The sequence below is a fragment of the Stegostoma tigrinum genome, chromosome 20, assembly GCF_030684315.1.
Source record: "Stegostoma tigrinum isolate sSteTig4 chromosome 20, sSteTig4.hap1, whole genome shotgun sequence".
In the NCBI taxonomy this organism is placed as follows: Eukaryota; Metazoa; Chordata; class Chondrichthyes; order Orectolobiformes; family Stegostomatidae; genus Stegostoma; species Stegostoma tigrinum.
In genome coordinates this window covers 20,541,771-20,569,717 of record NC_081373.1, presented here as the reverse complement: position 1 = coordinate 20,569,717, position 27,947 = coordinate 20,541,771, and the positions used below count along the sequence as shown (strand labels likewise).

Sequence of the window (27,947 nt, the reverse complement as noted above, 5' to 3'; positions counted from 1 at the left end):
ACAAGAAAATTAGGCTTAGAAAATGTTTCAGAAGATACCTTGCTAGATTTGTAAACAGACAGATATTTTCACTAATTATATTATCATTCCATTTAAAATACAAGTCCAACGCAGTATATACATCAAATTGCACATAATATTCACCAACAGCAACAATGACACGCTTTTATAGGCCTGTTCTTACTCACTGTTCAATCTCCCCGAAAGGTCATCGGGAAGGCAATTGTTTACTTATCAAACTGCTGTAAATAAGATGATACTGATTGAAACATGCCATTTTAATTCATCAGTGGCAAAGAATTGGTAGAAAAGGCACATGTTTAAACAGGCCGGTTGCTCTTTTTTCAGAAACCTGTGCGACAACAGGCGTGGCCAATCTCAGATACATCTAACTAATACAAAAAGTCATCACAAAGGTCTCCTGTGGCACAGTGGTAGTGTCCCTACCTTTGTCCAGGTTCAAATTCCATCTGCTCTAAAAGGTGTATAACACGTCTGAAAAGGTTGATTAGAAAATATGAAAGAAGAGCAATCACAATGTCTACAGTCATCAACATCATAAATGGGTGCTAAGGAAATCCTGTCGCCGGTCAACATACTTTCCTTTAATTATTTAGGAGTGATAAGTTTGACAGCAGATATCTGAATATGTAATGAAACACTAGAGGGCGGTGTCATAATATCTCTAGACGCCAATATGCAAACCTCTGTATAAAAATAAATAAATGTTGGGCTTTGCAGGTGTCCAGCATGAATGGTAATAGGTGTAGTTGAGGAACGAAAGATTAAAATACAAGCTGAGCTGGTTTGAATGCTATCACTTGATACGTGTGGTTTTCCCTTTAAAAATAGTGCATTATCAGACATATGCTAATTCCATTGTGTAATGAAGCTCATGCTACAACCATAGCAATTAAACATGCCATCGATATCTTCAAACAGAGCTTCACTTGTATACACAGATCACAGTAGCTTTTCAACATATCCCCTCCCAGGGTTTCCCAGGATAATCATCCACTGCTGTATGCTTCACAGCTTCCATCTGGAAAGAATTTCCAGCATGTTTCTCAATAAATAGAATAGCAAAGCTTTAGCAGAGGGTATGCAAATGAGGGTTTAGCATGGGTGCCAGCAATGAAGCTCAGAGATTATGTTCCAGGCAGTAGTTCCACACACCTTCCAGGAAGTGCATAACTTCTTAAAGTGGGAAACCATACCAGTGAGTAGTAGTGATGCCCCCAGCTCAATTTTATTTTAAACTTTCAGACTCAATAAATCATTGAAAATTAGACACTTGAAAACAGAAAATGCTGACAACAGTCAGCAGGTCAGGTAGCACTGAATTATGCCAGAGATCCTTTACTTGAAAGATTACTCTTTTACTCACTTCACAGCTGCTGCCTGACCTGCCCAGGTTGTTTCCAGAACATTCTCTTTTATTTAGAATATCCAGTTTTCACAGTGTTTTGCTTCTTTTAAAAAAATACTTAATTTACAGTTCACATGAACATTAATAAACACAATGTGAACATCCAGAGTATGGCAGCTAAAGTGGCTATGGCCCCATCAACGGGATACTGGCTGATTTATGAACTCTGCAGCCACAGTAACCCGGTGTGTATTTCAGGCATTCAAGTACACAGTGCACCAGAATTTTGCTGTTTGTGATTGGAAAATCAGAATCTTTAATGCACAGGCTGTGGGTGAGACTGCCTGCTGCCAGTGCAGAGGGTTAGAACTGTCTTCAAGTCGCTGTTGTTCAATGTTGTAAGGATACTGATTTTACCACATTTGACTGGAATTATGACCATTCAGGAATAAATATAGGAACTGACAAACATACAAAGATTTTTTTCCATTTTCCTGGACTGACAATCATGCATAATTCCACTCGCATTGACTGCATTTCAACCCTCACTCAATTGAGTATTCTATATTTGTAAGCCCAGATAGTGACTGAAAGCACACACGTGCACACCCGCAAAGAGACAGACATACATACCCATCCCCATGTACACACAGCCATGCATACATGTAAACCTACATGTGCACTTCCACCCTCACGTACACACACATCCACGTTGCCTACACTGCACATACTTGAGTGAATATAGGTGCAGACACTCACATAGAGGCATGCATACTTCAACGATAGCTAGTGAACACGAAATAGCACCAGGACTCCAAATTCGGAGGTGCCACTTCCATTTCTGACAGATCCCATCTTTGTGAAACATACACGAGGGAAACCAAAACCCAGAAGGATCATTTAAGAGGTAGTAGGAACCGCAGATGCTGCAGAATCTGAGATATCAAAGTGTAGAGCTGAATGAACACAGCAAGTCAAGCAGCATCAGAGGAGCAGGAAGCGATGTTTTGGGCCTGGACCCTTCTTCAGAAAACCTTTCTGAAGGAGGGTCTAGGTCTGAAACGTCAGCCTTCCTGCTCCTCTGATGCTGCTTGGCCTGCTTTGTTCATCGAGTTCTACACCTTGTTATCTCAGGATCATTTAAGCTCTGCTAAGCTCAAGTTGACCCTATTTTTGCTGAAGAAAAATGGTCTGCTTCCATTTGCGACAAACCATTTTTAAGATTAGATATGCACAAAGGATGGATAAGGTCTTTCAAGATCTCAAGTTATTAATGTACCTGGTTCTTTAAATTTTGAGAAACCCTGAAAAAAATCATTTACAGTTTCAATAGCTGCTTGTGGATATAGGCCTGAAGGATATCATTATATTATCTGAAAGTGCTGGAGAAACTTTGCAGGTTTGGCAGCAGAGGACAGAGAAACAATTAATGTTGAGTCCAATATGACTCTTCTTCCAATTTCAATCTCTTTGAAGGACCCAAGAAATCATTTAAGGATTAGCTATTGCAGACATCAAGCTATAAATGTTTGTGATTTTATATGGTATTAAGTGTAAGAAGAGATTTATTTTCTTTTTATCAAGGAATTTCTTTTTATATCGTGAAGTCTGTCATGGACACTTTTAAACTTTACTTCATCTCAGCATATTTGCTGAGGACTGTCCACATTGAATACTGTGAGAGATGCATGGAGTGTGTAAGGCGAAAGAATAAAGGAATGGAAGCATAGGTTGACGGTATGTCAGCGTGGGATCATAAGAGGCCTGGTGATAAAGGGAGAGTCCTGGCATTGGCATGTGTTTGCACTTAGTTGGTGTAGGGACCAGGTGGGTGGGAATGTATGGCGGATCCTGAATTAGAGCAAAGGTTATGAAGAACCATGGTGAGGAGAGGAGGAAGGTGATGGTAGGGGAAGGAGGGAAATGAAGATTGCAAGGGTGAGGGCAAGAGGGTTTAACAATTTTCATTGCAATTGGGAAGAAGTCCCATGCACTGAGGGACCTTTTATACAGTCTGCATTATTATTCCGCAATCCTTGTGGCTACCTCTGCACTGTGTCCTGGGGACAGCAAGCCTGATCCCTGAACCTACCCAAAAGCACACCACACTGAAAATCCAGACACTCAGGGCTGTTTTTCCTGGGGCAGGTGCAGAAAACCAAGCTTTTTCCCCAAGTTGGGAACAAATAGTAGGGCCATCTTTTTCTTCTGCTAGTCATATTGGATGGGGAGGAAGCTTCGATTGCATTTGTAATTTATCATAGATATTGTTCAGTTCATTTTGAATGTTAACTGGGATAAATAAAAACATAAATTTCTGACAAATTCATCAGCTTGGCAGCATCTGTGGCAAGAAAGCAATATTAATGGTTCAAGTTAAGTGTTGGCACGTTGTCCGCACTCTGCCAAACCTGTTGAGTTTCACCAGTGATTTCTGTTTGTGTTTCAGGTATCCAGCATCTGTACTTCTTTGATTTATTTTTATATTAATTGGTGTAATCTGCCATAAAGGGTTTGGACAATGCTGGTATAAGATTGTTTACAACCATTCTTTTAAGTAGCAGAAAAGGAATTCCAATCTAAGCTTTTAGGTGCTGATTAGGAAAGCTTTTAGTAAGAACTTTTAAAAACAATGCTCAAAATAGCAAGTTAATCTTTCTCCTTTCTACATTTTGAAACAAGCGCTACACTTATTTGTTCTGAAAATGCATTAAATTCACAACTTTTTCCAGTTGAGGTGAGGAGAAGTTTTTGGCATTCTGTACCTCAAATGGTAGAAAATCAGTCATATTCAAGACAAAGCCTGACAGTGTTCCCGATGCTGGAGATCTCAGAGGGATATGGAGATACTGTGGGTAAATGGCAGTGAAGTTAAAGGTTTGCCATCTAGTTGAATGGCACAGCAGACTTGAGGAGCTAAGTGGCCTCATGTTCCTAAGTTCCTAAAATCCAAGGCATGTGATGTCAATACAATGAAATTTTCACATCTTTAATCATGGAAATCACTTGATTTGCCAATGGGAGTTGCCAATTGTCTCCTAAAGAAATTGCTAAAGAACAGCTTAGATATTGGCGAAATGTCACTTAAGTTCTAATACTGTCCAACACTTATAGCAATTAATTGTCACTATTAATCATTTGGTAGTACAGAGTTTAAGTACTGATGAAAAAAAAATAAACAAAGCTTTCAACAATATAAAAGTCTTTTTGACATAGAAAGAAAATTCAACATTTTCATGACCATACTATAATCTTGGATCTTATCAGTATTTTTGAAAGGAAGAAAAAATTAAAATTGAAATTGCGAGGAAAACTCAGTTGAGAAAAAAAAATTATTTGCTAATACTGGGAGTAAACAGAATGGTATATATCATCACTGCAACATTTACAATAAGAAATAGTTTGAGGCAGCAAATACCAAACTACTTCAAATATCAAAATGCTAAACAGGCAAAGATACCATGAGTTATTCCAGATGAAAGTGTTTCTGTGGAACTATAACCATTGACAGCCTCCTTGGCACTGAGATCAATCATCTGATGTAAGCGGAGTTTCCGGCAGTAAATGGAGGCAGCTTCAGGCTCCAGTGCAATTATCAACTGTTCTGGACAATCAGGAGATGCAAGACCAGCCTGTTGAGGTGAATGATAGAAGAAGATTAGTCCTAAATAAAGGTAAACCTAGAAACAAGAGGAAACCATTTGGCCATCAAGCCTGCACTGCTAGTTTATTAACCATGACAGCCTGACCTTTTCAATTCTCTAATGATCTTTATACAACCTGTCATATGATTTTCCGGATGGACACTTTGTTCACTGCTCAATGTTCAGACCACTGGATTGAAATACATCTTTCATTTCTTTTAATATGCTTACTTGCAAAGAATTAAAATCAGTTTTAAGTAATTTTGTTGATTTTCATCTCCGGTCTTCAGAGCAGTATAACTACATTCAGATAATCTTTTTCACACAGATTTTTTTCTGACTTTTCTGCTGATTTTAACTAGTTTACCTTTAGTTTTGAGACTTTTCCCCATTATTCTCCTACTACAGAGGAGAGTTGTTCCCAGTCTACCCAGTGACTTCCATTCATTATTTTAATCACCTTAATCATATCACCCCTTACCATCCTCATGCTAAAAGAATATTGTCCTGTCTCATTATAGTGTAATCCCAATCCCTTCATTCAGTTATACATTTGGTAAATCATTGCCTGAGTTTAATGATGCAGACGCTGTTTAGTGTTCAATCATAAATTAAACACAACAACTCACCATATGGCAATGGCCTAGTGGTAATATCACCGGACTGCTAAAACAGAAACTGGTTAATGTTCTGGGGATAATAAAATGTGAGGCTGGATGAACACAGCAGGCCAAGCAGCATCTCAGGAGCACAAAAGCTGACGTTTCGGGCCTAGACCCTTCATCAGCTCTCTGCTGAAGGGTCTAGGCCCGAAACGTCAGCTTTTGTGCTCCTGAGATGCTGCTTGGCCTGCTGTGTTCATCCAGCCTCACATTTTATTATCTTGGAATCTCCAGCATCTGCAGTCCCCATTATCTCTAATGTTCTGGGGACCCAGGTTCAAATTCCATCATAGCAGTATAAAGAATCTGAATTCAATAAATGTCTGGAATTAAGAGTCTTATTAAGAATCCATTGATGATTGCTGGGAAAATCACATCTGGTTCACTAATGCCATTTAGGGAAGGAAAACTGCCATCCTTGCTGGGTTTGGCTTACATGTGACTCCAGACCCACAGCAATGTGTTTGACTCTTAACTGCCCTCTGGCCAACTGGGATGGATAATAAATGCTGGCCTAGTTTGTGACGCCCTCATCTTGTGAATGATTTTTAAAAAATCAAGCAGAATTACTGATCTGTTTCAGAACCGATTTCTATTTCATTTAATTCAATAGAAAGATAAATGAGCAAACTAATGTGGACTTCACAAGCTTCAAAATCTCCCCCTCCCCCACTGCATCCCAAAACCAGCCCAGCTCGTCCCCTCCCCCCACTGCATCCCAAGACCAGCCCAGTTCGTCCCTGCCTCCCTAACCTGTTCTTCCTCCCACCTATCCCCTCCTCCCACCTCAAGCCGCACCTCCATTTCCTACCTACTAACCTCATCCCACCTCCTTGACCTGTCTGTCCTCCCCGGACTGACCTATCCCCTCTCCACCTATCTTCTCCTCTATCCATCTTCGGTCCACCTCCCCCTCTCTCCCTATTTATTTCAGAATCCTCTCCCCATCCCCCTCTCTGATGAGGGGTCTAGGCCCGAAACGTCAGCTTTTGTGCTCCTGAGATGCTGCTTGGCCTGCTGTGTTCATCCAGCTTCACACTTTGTAAACTTAATAACACTGCCAGATTGACACCCCGTGGCAAATGCCAAAATTTATTCCTACATCACCTAGCTTAGTGCAGCCTCCAAAATATTTTTCTCTGCTCATAATTCAAGGTGGAATAGCTACAGCAACATCTATTGATTACTGAAAATTTCCAGATCTGGGGATGTATCATTAGATGAACGTTTAATATCTGTTTTCTGATTTATATTTATTGACTTCATACACGCCATTCTCTATCTATATACATTGAAAAGTCTTTATACTTGATTTCCTTCATCCTTCTGCAGTGAATGATTTATCGTTTTTGCAGACGTTGATATAAGTTTAAAAGAAAACAGAAAGTAAGAAAAAGGACAGTATCTAATCTTCACTATGTAAGTTTTTCTGGAGAAAAGGGTTTGCCAAGTTTCTTGCTATTCGTGTCAAAGGCAGATCTGGCAAAACACCAGAAGACTGAGCTAATCTCAAACATTGCATTACTCACTCATGATTCACTCTATGATATTGGCGTGGTACTTATTATGATCCGTACATCTTGCAATATTTTCTGTTTGCACTACTTTTCACACCTCTCATCTTCTCTTAAATAGATATGCTTCCAATTCTTTATGAAGTTGGGAACTGCCATCCTGGTGACTTCTCCTCTATTTTGTTAGGATTGTTAAAACCAGCAACATTTAAACAAGGAGATCAGTTGAGTTCATGTAGAAATCAAGGCTTCAATTCAAAATCGGGTCCTTAGTTTCAACATCAAATCACAATTGAGTATTGTACCTGTACAAACCTATCCATGAAGTGATTCATTAGGATATATTACAGACACTTAAGGACTTTATAACATGCTGCATTGTTTGCGGAGAGATTAAGAATCATAAGACGGATAAGAAGCACAAACAGAAGTAGGCCATTTGGCCCATCGGCCCATTCAGCCAAATCAATAAGATCATGGTTGATCTGACAGTCCCCATATCCACCTTCCTGCATTTACCCCATAACCCTTGATTTCCAACTGATCAAAAACCTATTCATCTCAACCTTACAAATACAGGAGGACTCTGCTCCAACAGCTCTCTGTGGCTAAGAATCACAGTGGCATGTACATAATTGACTTGGTTGCACCCTCCAGGATAACTTGCTTTACCGTTGAGGATTTGTAAACCACTAAGAAGATTTTTGTAAGAAGCCAGTAACACAGTAAAAAGAAAACTTTGGTAAGAGCTTCTAATGAACACCAGAAAAAGAGAATTCGCAACCTGAAAGGATGAAGTCTACTGTTGTACAATGTTGAGATGCCAGTGTTGGACGGAGGTGACTTCACCTGAAGAAAGAGCTGCGCTCCAAAAGTTTGTGACTTCAAATGAAACCTGTTGGACCATAACCTGGTGTTGCGTGACTTGACTTTGTCCTACTGTAGTATACATTCATAAATCACTTTTTAGCCAACTATATAAATGGATAAAGGCAATCTGGATTTTGTATTCAATCAGCACTTCAATCATGATGCCTCTGAAACTGATAACAACTTCTAGAGTCCATCCATGTGTCACTAAATGTGGTAATCCTGAAGCTGCGATTAATTATTCTACATTTCTCTACATGGTACACCATTTAAAGTTTTGCATTGTCCTGAAATAATGATCCAAATCATTCATTCTTCTTACTAATGCTAAAGTCGCCTATTTATTATTTACCCATTTTTCTAAATTTCTGTCCTGGTGCATTTCCACGTAATAATATAAAGTGAATACATTTTCAATCTTTAATAAACAAGTATCTGATTTCAAGTTTTGTCTTTAATTGTCGCCCAGTCTATTTCTTAAAATCCACTGTAACACTCTTGGATCTAATGTGTTTATCAGTTAGAGCTAACATTGTCATCATGGCTCTAATTTGTCAGACTTCAACTTGAGTTGACATTTTATTCGGACTAACTTATATTGAGGATTAAATTCAATTTGGAATGAATTGATTTAAACGGAGTTCAAACTCTATGGTATGTACTTTGCCTCTTCCTCTGAAACCTCCAGATATGGCACATGATATCAGATTACAATCCAGTATGTGTGCTGTGTTGTTCAACAAGATGGAAGACAAGTATAGGTTTGAAGGAGGCACTCTCTTAAAATCAATTTACTTAATCGCTGATTTAAATCTGGTCTCAAGAGATGTCCTTTTTAAAACTCAACAGCATTTAATTCATGGTAGCTAAAAAAAAGTCATGCTAACTTCTGGATGCAAATGATGTGACATGAACTACCAAGGAAGATAATGGGAAGCCAAAGTAACAGCAAATTCATGAAGTGAGATTTTGATATTTTTCTTAAAAAAATTCGATAAGACACGAAGTGATCTGTGATATAGTTCTGAGAACAGGAACCAATAAAGGTGAGCTGCAATCATTCCTTTTTGTCCTATACTTGCTGACTTTCCTATGTTGGTAGTTAAACTATTTCTGTATTGAGGCCTTGTTGACATATTCAAATCACTTAACCTGATCAATTTTCTACTCACCATGATCCTTTCATGTTGAGGTCTGAATGCTATCCATTCTTTGGATATTAAGATTACACTTTCACTAACTTCTTGTGGTTAACCAAATTGTTGTCCTTCTCAGGTTATTCTAAATTGCAGATATTAAAGCATGAGTCTAATTTAAGCATTGGAACTTGTTAGGATTGATTTTTTTTGCTTCTCATCTTCTCTCATTTTTCTGTCATACATTAAACATATCCTACGACTCGTAAGGTATGGTACGGGCGGTGGTTATCCACAAACATACAGCCAACACTATCTCAGTCGGTTAAACCAATTTCAATCTGGAAGCATAGCTGGGAATTATCAATGCTTAGCCAATGAGGTGGAGTAAAGCCTGACAGCCAAGAAATGTACATTATCTGTTCAATTATGTTGATAGATTCTAAATTCACTTAGTGTATCCTTCCTACAGGAGATGATACGCTGCATCCTTCACAAAACTATTCAGCAGATTATGTTACAAGGATTCAAAATTACAATCAAAATATATGAAATACGGACAATAAGTAAATTATAGGTGATGGACTATTTCTTCCTTGGCATCATCAGTAAAACATTTTTATTTAACAGAGCTGTCATCTTTATCTTTAAGTAATTGTCATCTAACTTAGTAGGCAGGTTCTCAGTTTAACACTCCTTCCAAAAATCGTTAGGTGCAGCAAATATTACAGTTGTCTTGGCATATTTTCCCTACTGCTGTTCTGCAGTTTGATTCCAGAGTTATTAAGTTGTCCCACTTTCTTAACAATGACCCAGTTTGCTAAGGCTCATTCAGACAGAACTGAGAATTTCTCTCAGGAATTAATTGTGCTGCAGTTTTATTTAGCTTAATTCTGAAATTACTCAAGCACAATATTTCTTTCAGTACTGCAAATACTTTTCTTTTTCGAAGAAATTTATGAATAATTTATAGACAATTTTCACCCAAATCACTGCTGTTTTACCAAGTTACATGCTCACTTTAGAACATATTTTGGAAATGTATTGAATTTAATGAAAACTTGGATACAATGTCAAAATATGGCATTGTCTCCCAATTACTTGTTTGAAGATATTACTCCTTTTGGTGCACTAATTTGAATTTTGTAACTATAATGAAGATATAACTGTCAATTCTGACTATTTAACATTACTGATCTTAAAATTTACCCTTCTAGACAGGACACAATTTTTTTATTTGTTCATGTAATGTGGGCATCACTGGCTAGGTCAGCATGTATTGCCCTTCCCTAACCACCAAAGAGTACTTAAAAGCCTATCACACTGCCGTGGGCTTGGAGTCATATGTAGGCCAGACCTACCAGGAATGGCATTTATTTCCTTTCCTAAAAGGAGGTTAGTCAGCCATTTGGATTTTTATAATAATCACCAACAGTTATGTTGTCACTTTGAGACCAGTTTATCATTCCTGGCTATTTTGGGTTATTGAATTCCAAGTTCACTATCTGCTATGGTGGGCTTTGAACTCTTGTCCTCAGGACCTGAGGTTCTGGACTATGAGTCCAGTGATATTGCCGGTACACAACTGCTCCCCGTTAGATTGATAAAACTAACCATAATACTTTAATAACAAACTTACAATATTTGATTTTTTGGGTTGGGGGGGGGGGTCATAAAAACCCACGTGGTCACTAGTGCTATTAAGGAATGAAATATGGCTTCCTTCCCTGATCTAGCCGATGTGTGACTCCGGGTTCCCAGCTAAGTGGTTAACTCTAATTCTAATTTAAAGATGGGACCTAAAGCTTGGCTGGACAGTGATGCCCACATTTCAAATATAAATTTTAAAAAACTGTCTTTGGAATATTGCCAATAAAAAGGTTGTTTTGCATTTTGTACTTCCTTTAAATAAATTTCTGAAATTCAAACTATAATTAACAACCAGGTCCTATATGTGTATTAAGGATATTGAGGATTGGTCTTTCATTCAATCGACTACAGATCAAACATTCAGGCAAATGAAAGTCAATGGGGCAGGAATACTTTGCAACAAAGATGAACATCATATAAATCTTTGCAAGTAAGTTATGCAAACAATCGATGTAAGTAAATACCTAAGCAACTTAATATTCAAGATGGGTGTGTATGAAATGTTTTTAGCACTATTTCAAAGTCAACAAATAAATGACAGAATTTCAATAGTTTCAAAATGTGTTTAATCATTCGATGGAACTTTCTAAAAACAGTCATTGCCCTAAAAATTTAGCCTTTATTCTTACTGTAAGTTGCCATTTAGCATTACATTAATATTCTTAAGTGTTATTGAAAACACGTTATTTCATAAATTTGAATATTTAAATTTATTTCACTTGCATAATCAGAGAAATTGGTCTCTATTCTGTAAGCCTTTGAAAATCTTGGCTTAGAACTAGCTAGGCAAAATTTGCAACTCAAGTTATCATTTGGAAGTCCTTTAATTAAAAAGTAACTAAGATAATTTTCTGTATTTTCAGGTAACATACAGCAAATCTGTCTGGCATATTTTTGAAAAGCAAAGAATGTTTCCTCATTATAATACAAATGCTAGAAATAGTTCCAGGCATCCAAGCCCTTGCTAATCTATCAGCACAATGCTACCATTTCCAAGTCTGAAACACAACATAGAATCATTGATGGCTTTGGTGCATTCATTCAAACAAAGAAAATTATCTATGATTGACAACAAAAGGGACAAAATAAAGCAGAGAGGAAAATAGGCTTAGCACGTTACTGTGTTTGCTTTCTTCATTTGTTGCATTCCTTTTTCCAAGTGTCTTCTTGCTTGTGTTTACTGTCAATACTAATACATTAAACTAATTATTCATTCATCTAACCATGAATGAAATTTGACCAAATATGTCAATAAACAAAGAACACCTGTTAATTTTAGAAATATATGGTTCTGCAAATTTTTCACCTGCGTGCTGTATATGCATCAAAATGTAAGTGCTCTGGCACATTAAATGAAGCCTTTGACTTGCAATATTTCAGTGCCCATAAAATTAATGTCGTCATGCTTATTTCTGTAATAGAGTTTGTAAAGAAGATATAAACTTTAAATATTAACTGATGCTATAGAATCACAATAACATTCTTTTTCAGGCACACCGAGTTATGTAACAAATGCACCTTTATAAGAAATTCTGAAATAAGAGGAATAGACCAATCAGCCCCTCAAGCCTGCCCCACTATTTTATAAGATCATAGCTGATCTGCCCCAGGCCACAATTACTCTTTCATGTCAGTTCCTCGCAAATCTAAACTCCCTTTTATTTCAAAAATCAACCAGTTCCTCTTTAAATACTTAGTGATCCAACCTTCATAATTCCCTGGATAGAGAATTCCACCCATTCATTACTCTCAGAAGAAATTTCTTTGCGTCTCAGTACTAAATGAATGTTCTTTTATTCTGCAAACATGTCCCCTAGTTTGTGTGTCCCCAGTAGTGGAAATATCTTTTCAATATCTACCCTGCTTAGTCCCCTGCAGCATCCTGTATATTTCATTAAGATTATCTCTCATTCTCCTTACAGCTAATGAATAATGACCCAATCTCAGACCCAAAGATATGACTATAAGACATAGGAGCAGAAGAAGGCTTTTCAGCCCATCGAGTCTGCTCCATCATTCAATGAGATCATAGCTATTTTACTAATCCTCAGTTCTACCTCTCTGCTTTAGGGGGAAGGTATAGAGGAGACGTCAGAGGGAGGTTCTTCACTCAGAGTTGTGAACGCATGGAATAGTTTACCAGTGGTAGTCGTGGAAGCGGAGTCATTAGTGACATTTAAGCGACTGCTGGACATGCACATGGACTGCAGTGAATTGAGGGGAATGTAGATTAGGTTATTTTATTTTTGGATTAGGATTATTCCACGGCACAACATCGTGGGCCGAAGGGCCTGTACTGTGCTGTACTTTTCTATGTTCTATGTTCTAACCCTTTATTCCCTTATTGATTAGAAATATCTGTCTTGGCTTAAATATACATAACGACTCAGCCTCAACAGCCCTCTGCAGTAAAGTCAACAGATGTGTTACGATGCAAGAGGAAAATTTCTTCCCATCTGTGTTAAATGTGCAACCCCTTATTCTGAGATTATGCTCCCTGGCCTTGGACTCTCCCACAAAAGGGAGACAGTCTTTCTGCATCTACCCTGTCAAATCCCCTAACAATGTTGTATATTTCAACAAGATCATGTCTTTCTTTTAAATTCCAGCAAGTACAGACAAAATCTACACAACCTCTCCTCAGTGAACCAACCCTGGACTGCGTCCAATGCCAGAATATTTTTGCTTAGATCAGGGGCCCAAAACTGTTCACAGTATTTCAGCTGTGGCCTGACTGGTCTCTTGTGTATTTTTAGCAAACCTTGCTACTTTTGCGCTTGATTCTCCTTGAAATAATGGCCAACATTCTATTTATCTTCCCTATTACCCACTGATCTTGGATGCTAGCTTTTTGTGATTCATGCATGAGAATTCCCAAAGCCCTTAGTACTTTTCTGCAGTCTTATTCCTTCGAAATAATATTCAGCTCCACTACCGTTTCTGCCCATTTGTCATGTATTTGCCCACTCACTTAAACTGTCTACATGGTTTGGCAGACTCTTTCTGCTTCACCAATTGCCTTCTCACTTGTTTTGGTTTCATCCACAAACTTGGCTACAACATGTTTACTTCCTCGTCCAAGTCACTAATATAAGGTGCAAATAACTGATCCCAATACTGCTGTCTGTGCCACTCTACTAGTTACAGATAGTTGCCTTGAATGTAACGCCTTATCGCAACTCTATCTTCTAATAGTTAGTAAATCCTCTGATCATACTAATATACTACCCACAATACCATGAGCCCCTATCTTGTGCAACAATGGTCTGTACGGGACCTTAGAGAATGCCTTTTGACATCCAAATACACCAGCCTTTCTGGATGCACTTTATCAACTTTGCTCATGATTCCCCATAGAACCTCAGTAAATTTGTCAAACACTATTTCCTTTCGCAAAACCAGGTTGACTCTGTTTGATTATGGGAGTACTTCTAAATTCCTGTTACTTCTTCCTTATCAATACACGTTCACATTTTCCCAATGACAGATGTCAGACTTAAGGGCCGATAGCTTCCTGTTTACTGTTTCCCTCCCTTCTTGAACAGGGGTGCTCGTTAACAGTTTGCCAATCTATTGGAACTCTCTTGGAATCCAGTGAGTTCTGGAATAGTTTAACGAATGCCTCCAGTATCTCTACAGCTAAGTACTTCAAAACCCTTGGATGTCGATCAACACTTCCAGGCTGCTTGTCTGCCTTTAGTTCCCTTAGTTTGTCAAATACTTTGCTCCTCATGATACAGGCTGTTACAAGATCTTCCCTCCCATTCATATCTTGCTTATTCGTTATCTATGAGATGTTTATATAGTGTCCTCCACCATGAAGACTGATCCAGAAGATTGCTTTAAATTATGCATGATTTCCTCACTGCCCCATCATTAATTCCCCAGTTACATCAGTCATGGGTCCCAACCTTACCATAGCTACTTTCTTTTTATCCTTATAAACCAGCAGGAGCTTTTGCTTATTTGCTTTTATGTTTCATGCCAATTTATTTTCATAATCAATTTTCTCTCTTTCTTAGCACTTTAATCATCTGCAGCTGGTTCCAAATAAATTCCAATCCTCAGGCCTATCACAACTTTCTGCTGCTTTGTATGCCTTAGACAGAATGCTGCAGATCAGCTGAGAACTCTAACTTCTTACATGTGGGACTGTTGATAAATTTTATCAATTCAATCTACACATTTAATTTGCCACTGGATTAAGACGCACAGTCAACTCCTCTCAGTGCACAAAACATACCTTGTAGGCTGCCTGCCTCATGAACTGTTTTGCAGGCTGCTTCCATATAGCTGGTACAGTTATGACCCATCTAATATCCAGGTTTCCAAACTGTGAACCACCCTGGTCACTCAGCTCCTAAAAATAGAATGATGTAGGTTACAGCTTCCTTGTTTCTTCATTGACAATTCTACAGCAACATCCTAGCTACAACATAATTTCCATGTATTTACAGCCTGCATATATCAAACTTGATTGTATTTTTTCATTCAGTTGTGAGGGGCCATAGAATGATGGCACTGTTACTGGTTACTAATTATCAATAAAGCAAAGTCTAGATAGATAGAGTTGATAGCCAGAGACTATTTCCCAGGGCAGAAAAGGCTCACACGAGGGGTCATAGTTTTAAGCTGGTTGGAGGCAAGTATAGAGGGGATGTCAGAGGCGGGTTCTTTACACAGAGAGTTGTGAGAGCATGGAATGCATTGCCAGCAGCAGTTGTGGAAGCAAGGTCATTGGGGACATTTAAGAGACTGCTGGACATGCATATAGTCACAGAAATTTGAGGGTGCATACATGAGGATCAATGGTCGGCACAACATCGTGGGCTGAAGGGCCTGTTCTGTGCTGTACTGTTCTATGTTCTATGTTCTAGATATATGTTTATTAACATAAAAAGAAGCTCTAGAGATTTGAGACATAGTTATTGTTGTCTAGTTTTGGATCCATTTCAATCAGAGGGTGATTACTGGGACACAGATTTATCAGGTTAAAAATGCAAAGGAATAGCATTTTGTGAAGATCGATTTGACTGCTCTGAATTATACCCTTACTGACAAGAATTACCTTAGCAAAATGAGTTCCAACATCTTTTCACAACTGAAGATTACAGCAGATGTTTGAAAGAAAACTTCTTTGTTGACAACAGCTATCAAATTTCTTCGAATTCCAAAGCAGTTTTAAAGTACAGTTGATTTTCTTGGTCTGTAATTATCCTTTGCACAATCACTTAGCAAAGGAAATGGACCCAAAAATAGGCAACAATAACAGTTTCACAATTCTATGGTTGCTTGTACACTAATAGATGCATCCTGTAGAAAAACCACTGATTCTTTTGATCAGCAGTATCAAGTTTTAAACTAGTTTGATCATCTTGCAATACCAAATGATATTATAATGCAGAACAGCCCAGTCACAATACTTCGTAAAGTAAAATACTCAGCAGCACAAGTTTAAAATAAACATGATTTTCAACTTTCCATCAAATCTGTCTGATGACTGTAACATTATGAAGGAGATCTTACTGTATATAAGTTCTTTGTTGTTTCTAACATACCTGTAATGCATGGTCTTTAAAGAACATTAGAGCACAGGCAAAGATTTCGATAGCCTTGACCTTTTTTCCATTGGCAGCCTCCAGTTCTGTTTCAATTGTGAGATTCTAGAAGACAGTGAAAGAAATAAAAGCATCACACGATGATAGTTCAAAAAATGACAATTTCTAGGCTTTCACAGAGTTAGAACGCGATCCGGTCACAAAAAGTGCACTCCACTTAAAAGCAATTCCTTCTCAAAAGGTAATTTATTCTATAAGATCAAACAGCCACACAAATCTTTTTGAGTGCATTTATTTTTCAGAGTAACATTTCTCTATAGTTCTCAGGAGAAATTAGGTCTCTGTGGCCTTGCATAAAATGTACAATATACAAAGCGTTATAGTAATAGTAATTGTATACACAATTCGAAAAGGCCCAAGGGCAACTTTTGTCTTCACTGCATGGATAGTAATCTGCTGTGGTAGATCACTTATGATGCAGAATCTGCCTCCTTTAAGCTCATACTAGGAAGAGCTGAAAAAAATAGTCCTAAAAGAAGGCCAAAAAGGCCTTTCAGTATGCTCTGGTATTCAAACAGATCAAGCTTATCTCCTAACACAACTCCACAGTATTGTCCTGTTACATTCTTGATTTACTGTGGATCAAAATTAAACTGGAATTTTATGCTCAGTTCTGAAACCAGACTTCCCGGTCGATTTGAATACTCTTGAGCAGGTGCTGAGGAGAATTACCAGAAAGATTTGAGCAATGTGGGTATTTAGCTATAAAGTTAGAAAGATAAATGCAGTGAAGTTACAGACATTGATCACTTCTGAGGTACCTGAAATACAGGCCTGCTACCCAAACTGTTGTGTCAGTCCTCTGCAAAGGAAACTTTACGATTCTTACTCAAGAGTGGAACATACTCTGGTGTAGCCGGTCATTCCTCTTCTTCAGTACTGGGGCCAGTTTGTCTCCAGCCGCCTATGAGGGCTGACCTGCAGCATCATCACTTTCCAGGTTACCCTTTGTCAATTGGGATAGCTTATTTTTACCTTGGAGAGGAAAGAAAACCTGCCCTGCTCTCCTGGACAGTCTTCAGGAGAACCTCAGTAGAAGCACTGAAAAGCATAATGCTTCTTTTTGCCTGGTCTCTAACATTTCCAGGGTGGGATGAGAATGATGACTAGAGGCTGAGTGATGCTACTAAGTTACAGAGAGTGAACTACTGTGCAGCTGCCTTTTAAATTTGGTTTTGGAGAGGGGCAATGCTTCCTGCCCTACAGCCATATATGGCATTTACTCCACACGTGTATATATGTGCGGAAAAGTCTGCCCCACCCTCCAGTGGGGATCTCTCCTGAATTTCTGCTCAGCTTCATGTGCAGCCAAAAACAGACAAAATTTCAAACCATTGTGTCTAAGTTTGTTGCAGACTGCCATGTGCACCTGGTATTTCCATGTAGTCATATTTGGCATCTTGCAGAAAAGCTCTTTTGTGGTTTTGCCCACTAGCGAGACAGGACCAATGGTATCCTGTTCCAGTACATGAGTGGTCAGTGATTTAGTACATGAAGAAGCCTCATCTCTAGCCAACCTTCTAAAGTACAAGCAATGTTTTCCATTATCTGATTGACTGACACTACATCTTCAAATAACTGGCCTCTTCTCCGTGAAATGGGAGAAGGGTTACTACATTGTCAGAACTTGAAATGAAATGGAGTGATATAGGGTTAAGCTTTTAGCATAATGAAGGAAACAAAGTAAGACGAAGTTGAAGGAAGTGATTAGCATTTATCATGCAGTCTGTTCAGGAAGAAACAGAAGTAAGAGTGGAAAAGATAGCAAGGTATGAAGAATCCTTCAATGACAACTCTTCCAGCATTGTCACTTTTCACCACTCTGTTTTACACAGGCAAGAGGATGCAAGTGGACTCAGTTTCCTCATAATCTCTTAAACACACGTTTGCACGTATCATCTTCGCCCCAGAAAACTGAACTGTATTACTGACAGTCCGGATTAAAGAAATTGGTCTGCCATGACTGAATAATGTGGTTGTGATGTGAGGAAGAGATCATTCTAACAGTGGTGAGAGTAGTATGTGTAGCATCTGAGTGCAACAAGGAGATAGGGTGATGTGAGATGATTGTAAGAGAGTAAATAGAAGAGGGGGAGAGTAGTGTTTTGAGTAGTGACCACTGTTAGATACTGGTGTGAGCAGAGAGGGAAGTATTCTTACTTTAAGAACACTGCTGTGTCATTTAACTTATTTCTACATTGCAGTAATGTACAGGAAACAAAGCTATTGGTCCTAACCTCCAAATACTAGCGGTAAAAATGCTGCCAGGAAGATTTTCTGCCTTCTGGAGTGAACAAGATATCCCTCATTCAAACCATCACTTGAATGAAAGCTTTCAATGCTGCATCACTGAACCTGAACAGCCTCTCTGGGCCTTTTGCAGACATTTTTCGACTTATTAAAATTGTGAAGTGCAACAAGAGTGTGCGTTCTCTTTAAAAAATGTGCTGTCTTAATTTAAGGCCTCAGTTAAGCTTGAATTCTTGGCCCTTCCCCATCCTCAAGCATACACACAACTGATGAATAGTACAGGCAGCACTGATCACATACCAGAGTCATGTTAGTGAGCTGCCAACACCAATTCCACATGATCCCTGCAATGGTTGATAATTGTTCTGACCTGTGACCATAATCTCATCAGCCTTGGCTTTGGAACAGAATGTGATTTGAAGCTGATGTTCCTTTCTAATGGTCATCTCAAAAGTTTGTTCTTTCCACATTTTTCAGATGACACTTCAGAGAGGCTAATGGCTGAAAATTGTTACAACTCCCCATAATTGAGGTAGGAAGGGAACATCATCTCTTTCAACAAACTAGTATGAGTTTAGTGCACTGTTGCTAGGGTATATGGGTTACATAATTATAACATTCATAATGATAAAGTTATTAACACAAAATTCCTGAGCATATCAAAAGAAAGACTTTCCATCTTAGTTGTAAACAAAAGCCTCTTGTGACCTGTAAGTATCAGACTAGGCTTGGTTATTTTTCTGGTGTATTTAAATGAATGAATAAAAACTACATTTGAGACTGTAATGCCTTTCATACTGTTGTGCAAGGAACTGATGTGTGCTAACAGCTATTTCAGAATGCTGACATGGCATGATCCTTATAATTTGCAAAAAAAAGCTGCTAATACTTGAATGGATAGCTTTCAAAGCAAATAATTTCAGGTTGCAGTAATTTAAGAAATTGACCTAAATCAGCCAAACCATAGGAGCACCACCTTTGATCTGAAAGGTCAACACCTTCCTAACTATAACTGTGGAAAAGATGAAAGGTCACTTATCATTATAGATAGACTTCAACATAGAATTGGGAGGCTTACTGTGATGGGAAAAGAGGTCATTTTAAAAAAAAAAATCAAGGACTCAACTTTTGTACTGAATCCAGCTTGCTTCTGAACAGTCCAGTAATAAGATTTGAATAAGAGGCCAATTAATCATCACCAAAACACGTGCATTGCTTTTTCATTTAAAGCCATTCCAGTGAAGATGGAAGACTGTGCAGATTTATATTATGCATAACACTGTAGACTTAGTACACATGTAACAAATCCATAACACAAGAATGTTGTCTGGATTTAAAAGGGCTTTCTGACACACTGCTTATACTTTGATTGTCAACCTGCATAGCCACAAAGCTGGTTGTCAATTTGATATGTTAATATTTATTTTTCAATGATGAACACAAAATATACTAAGTTCAAGATGATAGAAATCAGAAATACCATTCTGTTAGTATTTCCTCTGGACCGTGGATGATATATATCCAATAACATATATGTTTGGGAACTGCTCCTACAGCAGCAGAGCAACAGAAAAAATAATTTCAGAATTGTGCTTGAAGATTTTAGTGGGGAATGTTGCCAGCACAGATCTGCCATTTGAAAGCCTTTACTAGCCTATATAAAGAGGGCAAAGAAAGGTGCCAAGCTATTTTCAGGGTCTTGGACACAAGTATTTGGGATACCTACAGAAATATGACAGTAAGGAGTTTCAGGTGGAGCTGCAGACCACAGAGTCTTTAAAAAGTCCAGCAATTTCTATTGTAAGTCTATCAAGATTTTTAAAGGCATTTCTAATATTTTTCATATTTTTATTTTTGTGGCTACTCAGACTTTCAATTAGTTTACTCTTTACTGGTTTTGGTGAGTTTTCTAATCGAGATTGAGTTGTTTTGCTCCAGGAAGAGGAGCAACTGTAAACAAAAAGGGCAGCATATTACTCATTCATCACGAGCTGTGCCTTTCATGAGCACACTTCCTTTTGAGTCTGTGTCAGAGATGTTATACTGGTGGAGGTTCCTCTTCCCTCTGGTAGCTGGACCAGCAATGACTCCAGTAATGTCACTGTGAAATGAGACCAGGCGCTGAGACAACAAAAGGTGTAGAGCTGGAAGCACATAGCAGGCCAAACAGCATCAGAGGAGCAGGAAAGCTGATGTTTCGGGCATAGACACTTCATCAGAAACTGAGAGGTTCTTTCAAAGTACCTCAGTAGCAACATGGTTAGTGGGGTAACAGTGTAGAGCTGGATGAACACAGCAGGCCAAACAGCATCAGGGGAGCAGGTAAGTTGACATTTTGGGTCGAGATCCTTCTTCAGAAATAGGGGAAGAAGGGTCTCGACCTGAAATGTCAGCTTTCCTGCTCCTCTGATGCTGCTTGGCCTGCTGTGTTCATCCAGCTCTAAACTGTGTTATCTCAGATTCTCCAGCATCGGCAGTTCCTACTATGTCAGTAGAAACATGTCCTGTTTTACAAGCTCTTACATGAAAGAAGGCATGTTCAGGAAGCAACACTGCGTCTGCCAAACATTAGAGGTTTTATAAAAGTGTTCTGAATCTTTTTCCCCAACTTACAAAACATTGTAGTATTCTCATCCCCGTATATTTGCCTTTCACAGGAACTTCCCCTTCTAGCAGTAGTTCTGAACCTGAACCCATTTGAGTTTTGACTATCTAGACAAATCAACTTACGTTGCAGAGCTTGGAGCTAACTGTAATTTTGTTCCAAGGAAGCCTTAGTTAATGGAAACTAATTTGAAACTGACTTGCAACTGAAGATAAAAACTGGCTGTGTGTATTTTACAACAGCTTATGCTAGCAGCAAATCTAACAATTTAATAGTTTTACTCAGTGATAATGGGAACTGCAGATGCTGGAGAATCCAAGATAATAAAGTGTGGAGCTAGATGAGCACAGCTGGCCAAGCAGCATCTCAGGAGCACAAAAGTTGACGTTTCGGGCCTGGACCCTTCAGAGAGGGGGATGGGGTGAGGGTTCTGGAATAAATTGGGAGAGAGGGGGAGGCGGACCGAAGATGGAGAGAAAAGAAGATAGGTGGAGAGGAGAGTATAGGTGGGGAGGTAGGGAGGGGATAGGTCAGTCTAGGGAAGACGGACAGGTCAAGGAGGTGGGATGAGGTTAGTAGGTAGGAAATGGAGGTGCGGCTTGGGGTGGGAGGAAGGGATGGGTGAGGGGAAGAACAGGTTAGGGAGGCAGAGACAGGCTGGGCTGGTTTTGGGATGTAGTGGGGGGAGGGGAAGAGCTGGGCTGGTTGTGTGGTGCAATCTAAAGAATGGGAGGGGGAGTTGAAATGGTTCGCGACTGGGAGGTGCAGTTGTTTATTGCGAACCGAGCAGAGGTGTTCTGCAAAGCGGTCTCCAAGCCTCCGCTTGGTTTCCCCAATGTAGAGGAAGCCACACCGGGTACAATGGATATAGTATACTACATTGGCAGATGTGCAGGTGAACCTCTGCTTAATATGGAAAGTCATCTTGGGGCCTGGGATAGGGGTGAGGGAGGAGATGTGGGGGCAAGTGTAGCACTTCCTGCGGTTGCAGGGGAAAGTGCCGGGTGTGGTGGGGTTGGAGGGCAGTGTGGAGCGAACAAGGGAGTCACGGAAAGAGTGGTCTCTCCAGAAAGACAAGGTGGGGATGGAAAAATGGCCGGGTTTGGTGGGGTTGGAGGGCAATGTGGAGTGAACAAAGCCGGCCGCAGGAAGTGCTACACTTGCCCCCACACCTCCTCCCTCACCCCTATCCCAGGCCCCAAGATGACTTTCCATATTAAGCAGGGGTTCACCTGCACGTCTGCCAATGTGGTATACTGTGTCCATTGTACCCGGTGTGGCTTCCTCTACATTGGGGAAACCAAGCGGAGGCTTGGGGACCGCTTTGCAGAACACCTCCACTTGGTTCGCAATAAACAACTGCACCTCCCAGTCTTGAGCCATTTCAACTCCCCCTCCCATTCTTTAGATGACATGTCGATCATGGGCCTCCTGCAGTGCCACAATGATGCCACCCGAAGGTTGCAGGAACAGCAACTCACATTCCGCTTGGGAACGCTGCAGCCCAATGGTATCAATGTGGACCTCACCAGCTTCAAAATCTCCCCTTCCCCCACTGCATCCCAAAACCAGCCCAGTTCGTCCCCTCCCACCACTGCACCACACAACCAGCCCAGCCTGTCTCTGCCTCCCTAACCTGTTCTTCCTCTCACCCATCCCTTCCTCCCTCCTCAAGCCACACCTCCATCTCCTACCTACTAACCTCATCCCACCTCCTTGACCTGTCCATCTTCCCTGGACTGACCTATCCCCTCCCTACCTCCCCACCTAAACTCTCTCCACCTATCTTCTTTTCTCTCCATCTTCGGTCTGCCTCCCCCTCTCTCCCTATTTATTCCAGAACCCTCACCCCCATCCCCCTCACTGATAAAGGGTCTAGGCCCGAAACGTCAGCTTTTGTGCTCCTAAGATGCTGCTTGGCCAGCTGTGCTCATCCAGCTCCACACTTTATTATAATAGTTTTACTTGGTTGGTTTTGTATGTTAACTAGAAAATGTCAACAACATTGTCTCCTTTAATGATATCAGTCAAATTTTAATAATTGAAGACACAACGTGCAACTGATAAGGGACTAAATGGTGGGATGCCTGATCAAACTGATGTCGGTCAGTCATTTACAAGATCTGCATGGGTCTTTCCTGTGATTTAGTACTCCCAAAGGCTGAAGTTTCATTCACTAAAAACTGATGGCTACACAGACACTTAACAGCTTTCCAATCCAGGCAACAAGGTGGCTATTTTCCAAGGGTTTCACCAAAGATCATTGTTAACTTACTGGACACAGGTGAGTGAAGACTGGAAAGGGTTTCAGGGGGTTGGAGCAAAAGGCAGCAAGGTGGCTTTTAACACTGAGCCCCACCCCCACCTGGATTCACTGAGGAAGCAGCAAAAAGTCGTTTGTCTTCCAGTTAGTCTCTGAGTAACCATTAAGAAGTGTTTTGCCTTTACAGCACAGAACTGTACATGTGCTATTTTTGCTTTTTTAAGTTCAAATCACAATTTCCATAGACTAAATTCCTAGCTTAAGTTAAACAAGCAAAATGAAGATTTGGAACTTACACTTGTTGTATGCAGCTTCATTTTGAACTTCTCAAAATACAGCCACTGCTTTGAATCATTTGGATCCAGGTCATGATAAAAGTCCCTGGCTGCATAACCAAAGCTATGGTACTTTCCATCAGGTGTTAGTAGGATAGTGGTAGGCATCTTCTGATTGGATACACCAGGGTCACCACCTTCCCATCGTCTAACAAAAAAAAAGTATAATGATACTGTAATTGCTCTTTGTGGTACATAACCTTAGAATTACACAGTTGGTTCAGCCCATAGATAGGATGAGGGATGGATTCCAGAGCTTATGGTTTTGCTAGCTGAAGGCACAGCTGATAAGTGGGAAGCAATGAAAATCAGTGATGCCTAAAATACCAAACAACCAAATGCAAAAACACACAGGAAACAAAACACACCAAAAACATACAGCTAGGTCCTGGTCGACCCACCCTATTCAATCAGAATGGTGATGCTTATTTCTGATGGTGGTGGACACTAAGCTTTAGATAAAACAGAATGCATAATGATAGATGTGGACCATTTCTTGTCAGAAACCTTTTTCATCAAACTGTTCTTTGGGGCAGAAAGAATGATGAACAATTTCAGCCATGGCTCTTTACTCAAAGTGGGTAACTAACTCTTCAATAGCCTCTGAGGCGGTCAAGTAGGGGCCTTTAAGCCTAAATGCTAGTTTGACATGCATTTAGAAAGATGACATCTTGACAAAGGAGTGGAAGCTTGCACTGGAAATAGCCATCCAGGGGACCTTTAAGCAGCTGATTGCTGCTTTAATTGCCTACTGGTGTCCATTAACTGGGGTGCATGGCATTTTGGTGGTTAGCATTTAAACTCATGCTCCCTACCTACAGCAACCAGATGATTGGGAACAAATGTGATGTTGCTGAAGATTGAAGTGCTAATTAAAAATAGAAACACACTGTAGCTGGATGTTTGAGAATACTGACTTACAAACCACTTCCTGGGTTAGCTCCCTGTCCCCAGAAGTAAATATCATTTTCAGCAAAAGTAAAATGGTTATTGAGGCCAAAGAGATTCTAATAATCCTGAACAGCATGGCCTCTCAATGAGGTTGGAAAGATCTTAAGCCACAAAAAGGCAAGTAATTACTGTATGTTCGCAATAAATGTTGCCTTTCTGCCTAATTTGCTAAATCCTTCTCCCCTATAGATGGGGTGGCATGCATCTTAATAGAAACCAAATGTGTAAAGTCAAAATACCCACACTGATTCACAATCAGTACAGAATAAGGTTTACAAGCAATTGTGCCATTTTCAGGTCAATGAATGAATTCTGGAATTAAAGATGAAGCACACAAAGGTTTCTTAATTTACATCTGCAAAAGCCATCTTTTTTTAAAAAAATCACATAATAAGGTAAATTATTCGCAGATTTGTGTCACCACCTTGAAAAATACTTCCTGAAGATTAATTATTTTGTTAATTCTGAGTTTGCACTCTCAAAACAGTAGGTGTGAATCTTGGATAAACTATTTTTCTTCATTCACCGTAGTCATATTTGTCCCAGCAGTGAAATGAGGAATATTTCTCAATATACTTGAATGTGGTGCTTTAATTTTCGGGTCAAGTGCATAAAGGTGGATAAATCACTGAGACCTGATCAGGTCTACCCTAGAACTTTGTGGGAAGCTAGAAAAGTCATTGCTGGGCCACTAGCTGAGATATTTATACCATCGATAGCCACAGCTGAGATGCCAGTAGACTAGAGATTGGCCATTGTTTAAGAAAGGTGGTAAGGAAAAGCCAGGGAACTGTAGGCCAGTGAGTCTGGCATCAGTGAATGGCAAGTTGTTGCAGTGGATCCTGAGGGACAGGATTAACATGTATTTGGAAAGGCAAGGATTGATTCTGGACAGAAAACATGGCTTTCTGCATCGGAATGTGTGAGTCACTAACTTAACTGAGGTTCTTGTAGAAGTTACAAAGAGGATCGATGAAGGCAGAGTGGTGGGCATGACCTATCTCAGTAAGGTATTCGGCAAGATTACTCATGGTAGACTGGTTAACAAGGTTAGATCACATGGATTACTGGGAGAACTAGCCATTTGGATACAAACTGGCTTGAAAGTAGGAGACAAAGGGTGGTGGCAGAGAGTTGCTTTTCAGACTGGAAGCCTGTGACTAGCAGTGTGCCACAAGGATTGGTGCTGGGTCCACTGCTTTTTGTTATTTATATAAATGATGTAAATGTGAATGTCAGAGGTACGGTTAGTAAATTTGCAGATGACACCAAAATTGGTGGTGTAGCCAACAGTGAAGAAGGTTAGATAACAAAGTGTGGGGCTGCATGAACACAGCAGGCCAAGCAGCATCTTAGGAGCATAAAAGCTGATGTTTCGGGCCAAGACCCTTCATCAGAGAGGGGGATGGGGAGAGGATTCTGAAATAAATAGGGAGACGGGGGAGGTGGACTGAAGATGGATGGAGAAGATAGGTGGAGGGGAGAGTATGGGTGGGGAGGTAGGGAGGAGATACGTCAGTCCGGGGAGGACGGACAGGTCAAGGGGGTGGCATGAGGTTAGTAGGTAGGAAATGGAGGTGCGGCTTGAGGTGGGAGGAGGGGATAGGTGAGAGGGAGAACAAGTTAGGCAGGCGGGGACGAGCTGGACTGGTTTTGGGATGCAGTGGGGGGAGGGGACATTTTGAAGCTGGTGAAATCCACATTGATACCATTGGGCTGCAGGGTTCCCAAGCGGAATATGAGTCGCTGTTCCTGCAACCTTCGGGTGGCATCGCTACTGCATTGCAGGACGCCCAGGATGGACATGTCGTCTGAGGAATGGGAGGGGGAGTTGAAATGGTTCGCGACTGGGAGGTGCAGTTGTTTACTGCAAACTGAGCGAAGGTGTTCTGCAAAGTGATCCTCAAGCCTCCGCTCGGTTTGCAGTAAACAACTGCACCTCCCAGTCGCGAACCATTTCAACTCCCCCTCCCATTCCTCAGATGACATGTCCATCCTGGGCGTCCTGCAGTGCCATAGAGGAAGCCACAACGTGTACAGCAGATGCAGTATACCACATTGGCAGATGTGCAGGTGAACATCTGCTTGATATGCAAAGTCATCTTGGGGCCTGGCATGGGGGTGAGGGAGGTGGTGTGGGGGCAAGTGTAGCACTTCCTGCGGTTGCAGGGCAAGTGCCGGGTAGGGTTGGAGGGGAGCGTGGAGTGGACAAGGGAGTTGCAGAGAGAGTGGGCTCTCTGGAAGGCAGACAAGGGTGGGGTTGGAAAAATGTCTTTGGTGGTGGGGTCAGATTGCAGATGGCAGAAGTGTCGGAGGATGATGCGTTGTATCTGGAGGTTGGTGAGGTGGTATGTGAGGACTGGGGGATTCTCTTTTGGCGGTTATTGCAAGGGCGGGGTGTGAGGGATGAGGCGCGGGAAATGCGGGAAACACGGTCAAGGATGTTCTTGACCATTTCGGAGGGGTGGGGGGGGGGGAGGGAGTTGCAGCCCTTGAAGAATGAGGTCATCTGGGATGTGCGGGAGTGGAATGCCTCATCCTGGGAGCAGATGCGGCAGAGGTGGAGGAATTGGGAATAGGGGATGGAATTTTTTCAGGAAGGTGGGTGGGAGGAGGTGTATTCTAGGTAGCTGTGGGAGTCAGTGGGCTTGAAATGGACATCGGTTTGTTGGTGGTTGCCGGAGATGGAGACAAAGGTCCAGGAAGGTGAGGGATGTGTTGGAGCTGATCCAGGTGAACTTGAGGTTGGGGTGGAAGGTGTTGGTGAAGTGGATGAAATCTTCGAGCTCCTCTTGGGAGCATGAGGCGCCGCTGATACGGTCAATGTAAAGGAGGAAGAGATGGGGTTTGGGGCCAGTGTAGGTGCGAAAGACGGACTATTCCACATAACTTACAAAGAGGCAGGCATAGCTTGGGCCCATGCAGGTACCCATGGCCACCCCCGTAGTCTGTAGGAAGCGGGAGGAACTGAAAGAGAAGTTGAGGGTGAGGATGAGTTCGGCTAGGCCGATGAGGGTGTTGGTGGAGGGGGACTGGTCGGGTCTGTGGGACAGGAGGAAGCAGAGGGCCTTAACAGAGGG

General features: G+C 40.7%; 1 protein-coding gene across 8 annotated transcripts in view; it reads right to left on the bottom strand.

The window, feature by feature from the left end:
- hspa12a (heat shock protein 12A) overlaps positions 1-27,947 on the bottom strand; it is a 250,044-nt gene that overhangs the window by 28,521 nt on the left and 193,576 nt on the right. For all 8 annotated transcript variants that reach the window (XM_059653031.1, XM_059653030.1, XM_048551007.2 and 5 more), the window contains 4 exons: positions 23,878-24,064; positions 16,404-16,508; positions 15,089-15,205; positions 4,830-5,001 (listed from right to left, as the gene is read on the bottom strand). In XM_059653031.1, the coding sequence (XP_059509014.1) occupies positions 4,830-5,001; positions 15,089-15,205; positions 16,404-16,508; positions 23,878-24,064 (581 nt within the window). The remainder of the gene's footprint in view (positions 1-4,829; positions 5,002-15,088; positions 15,206-16,403; positions 16,509-23,877; positions 24,065-27,947) is intronic.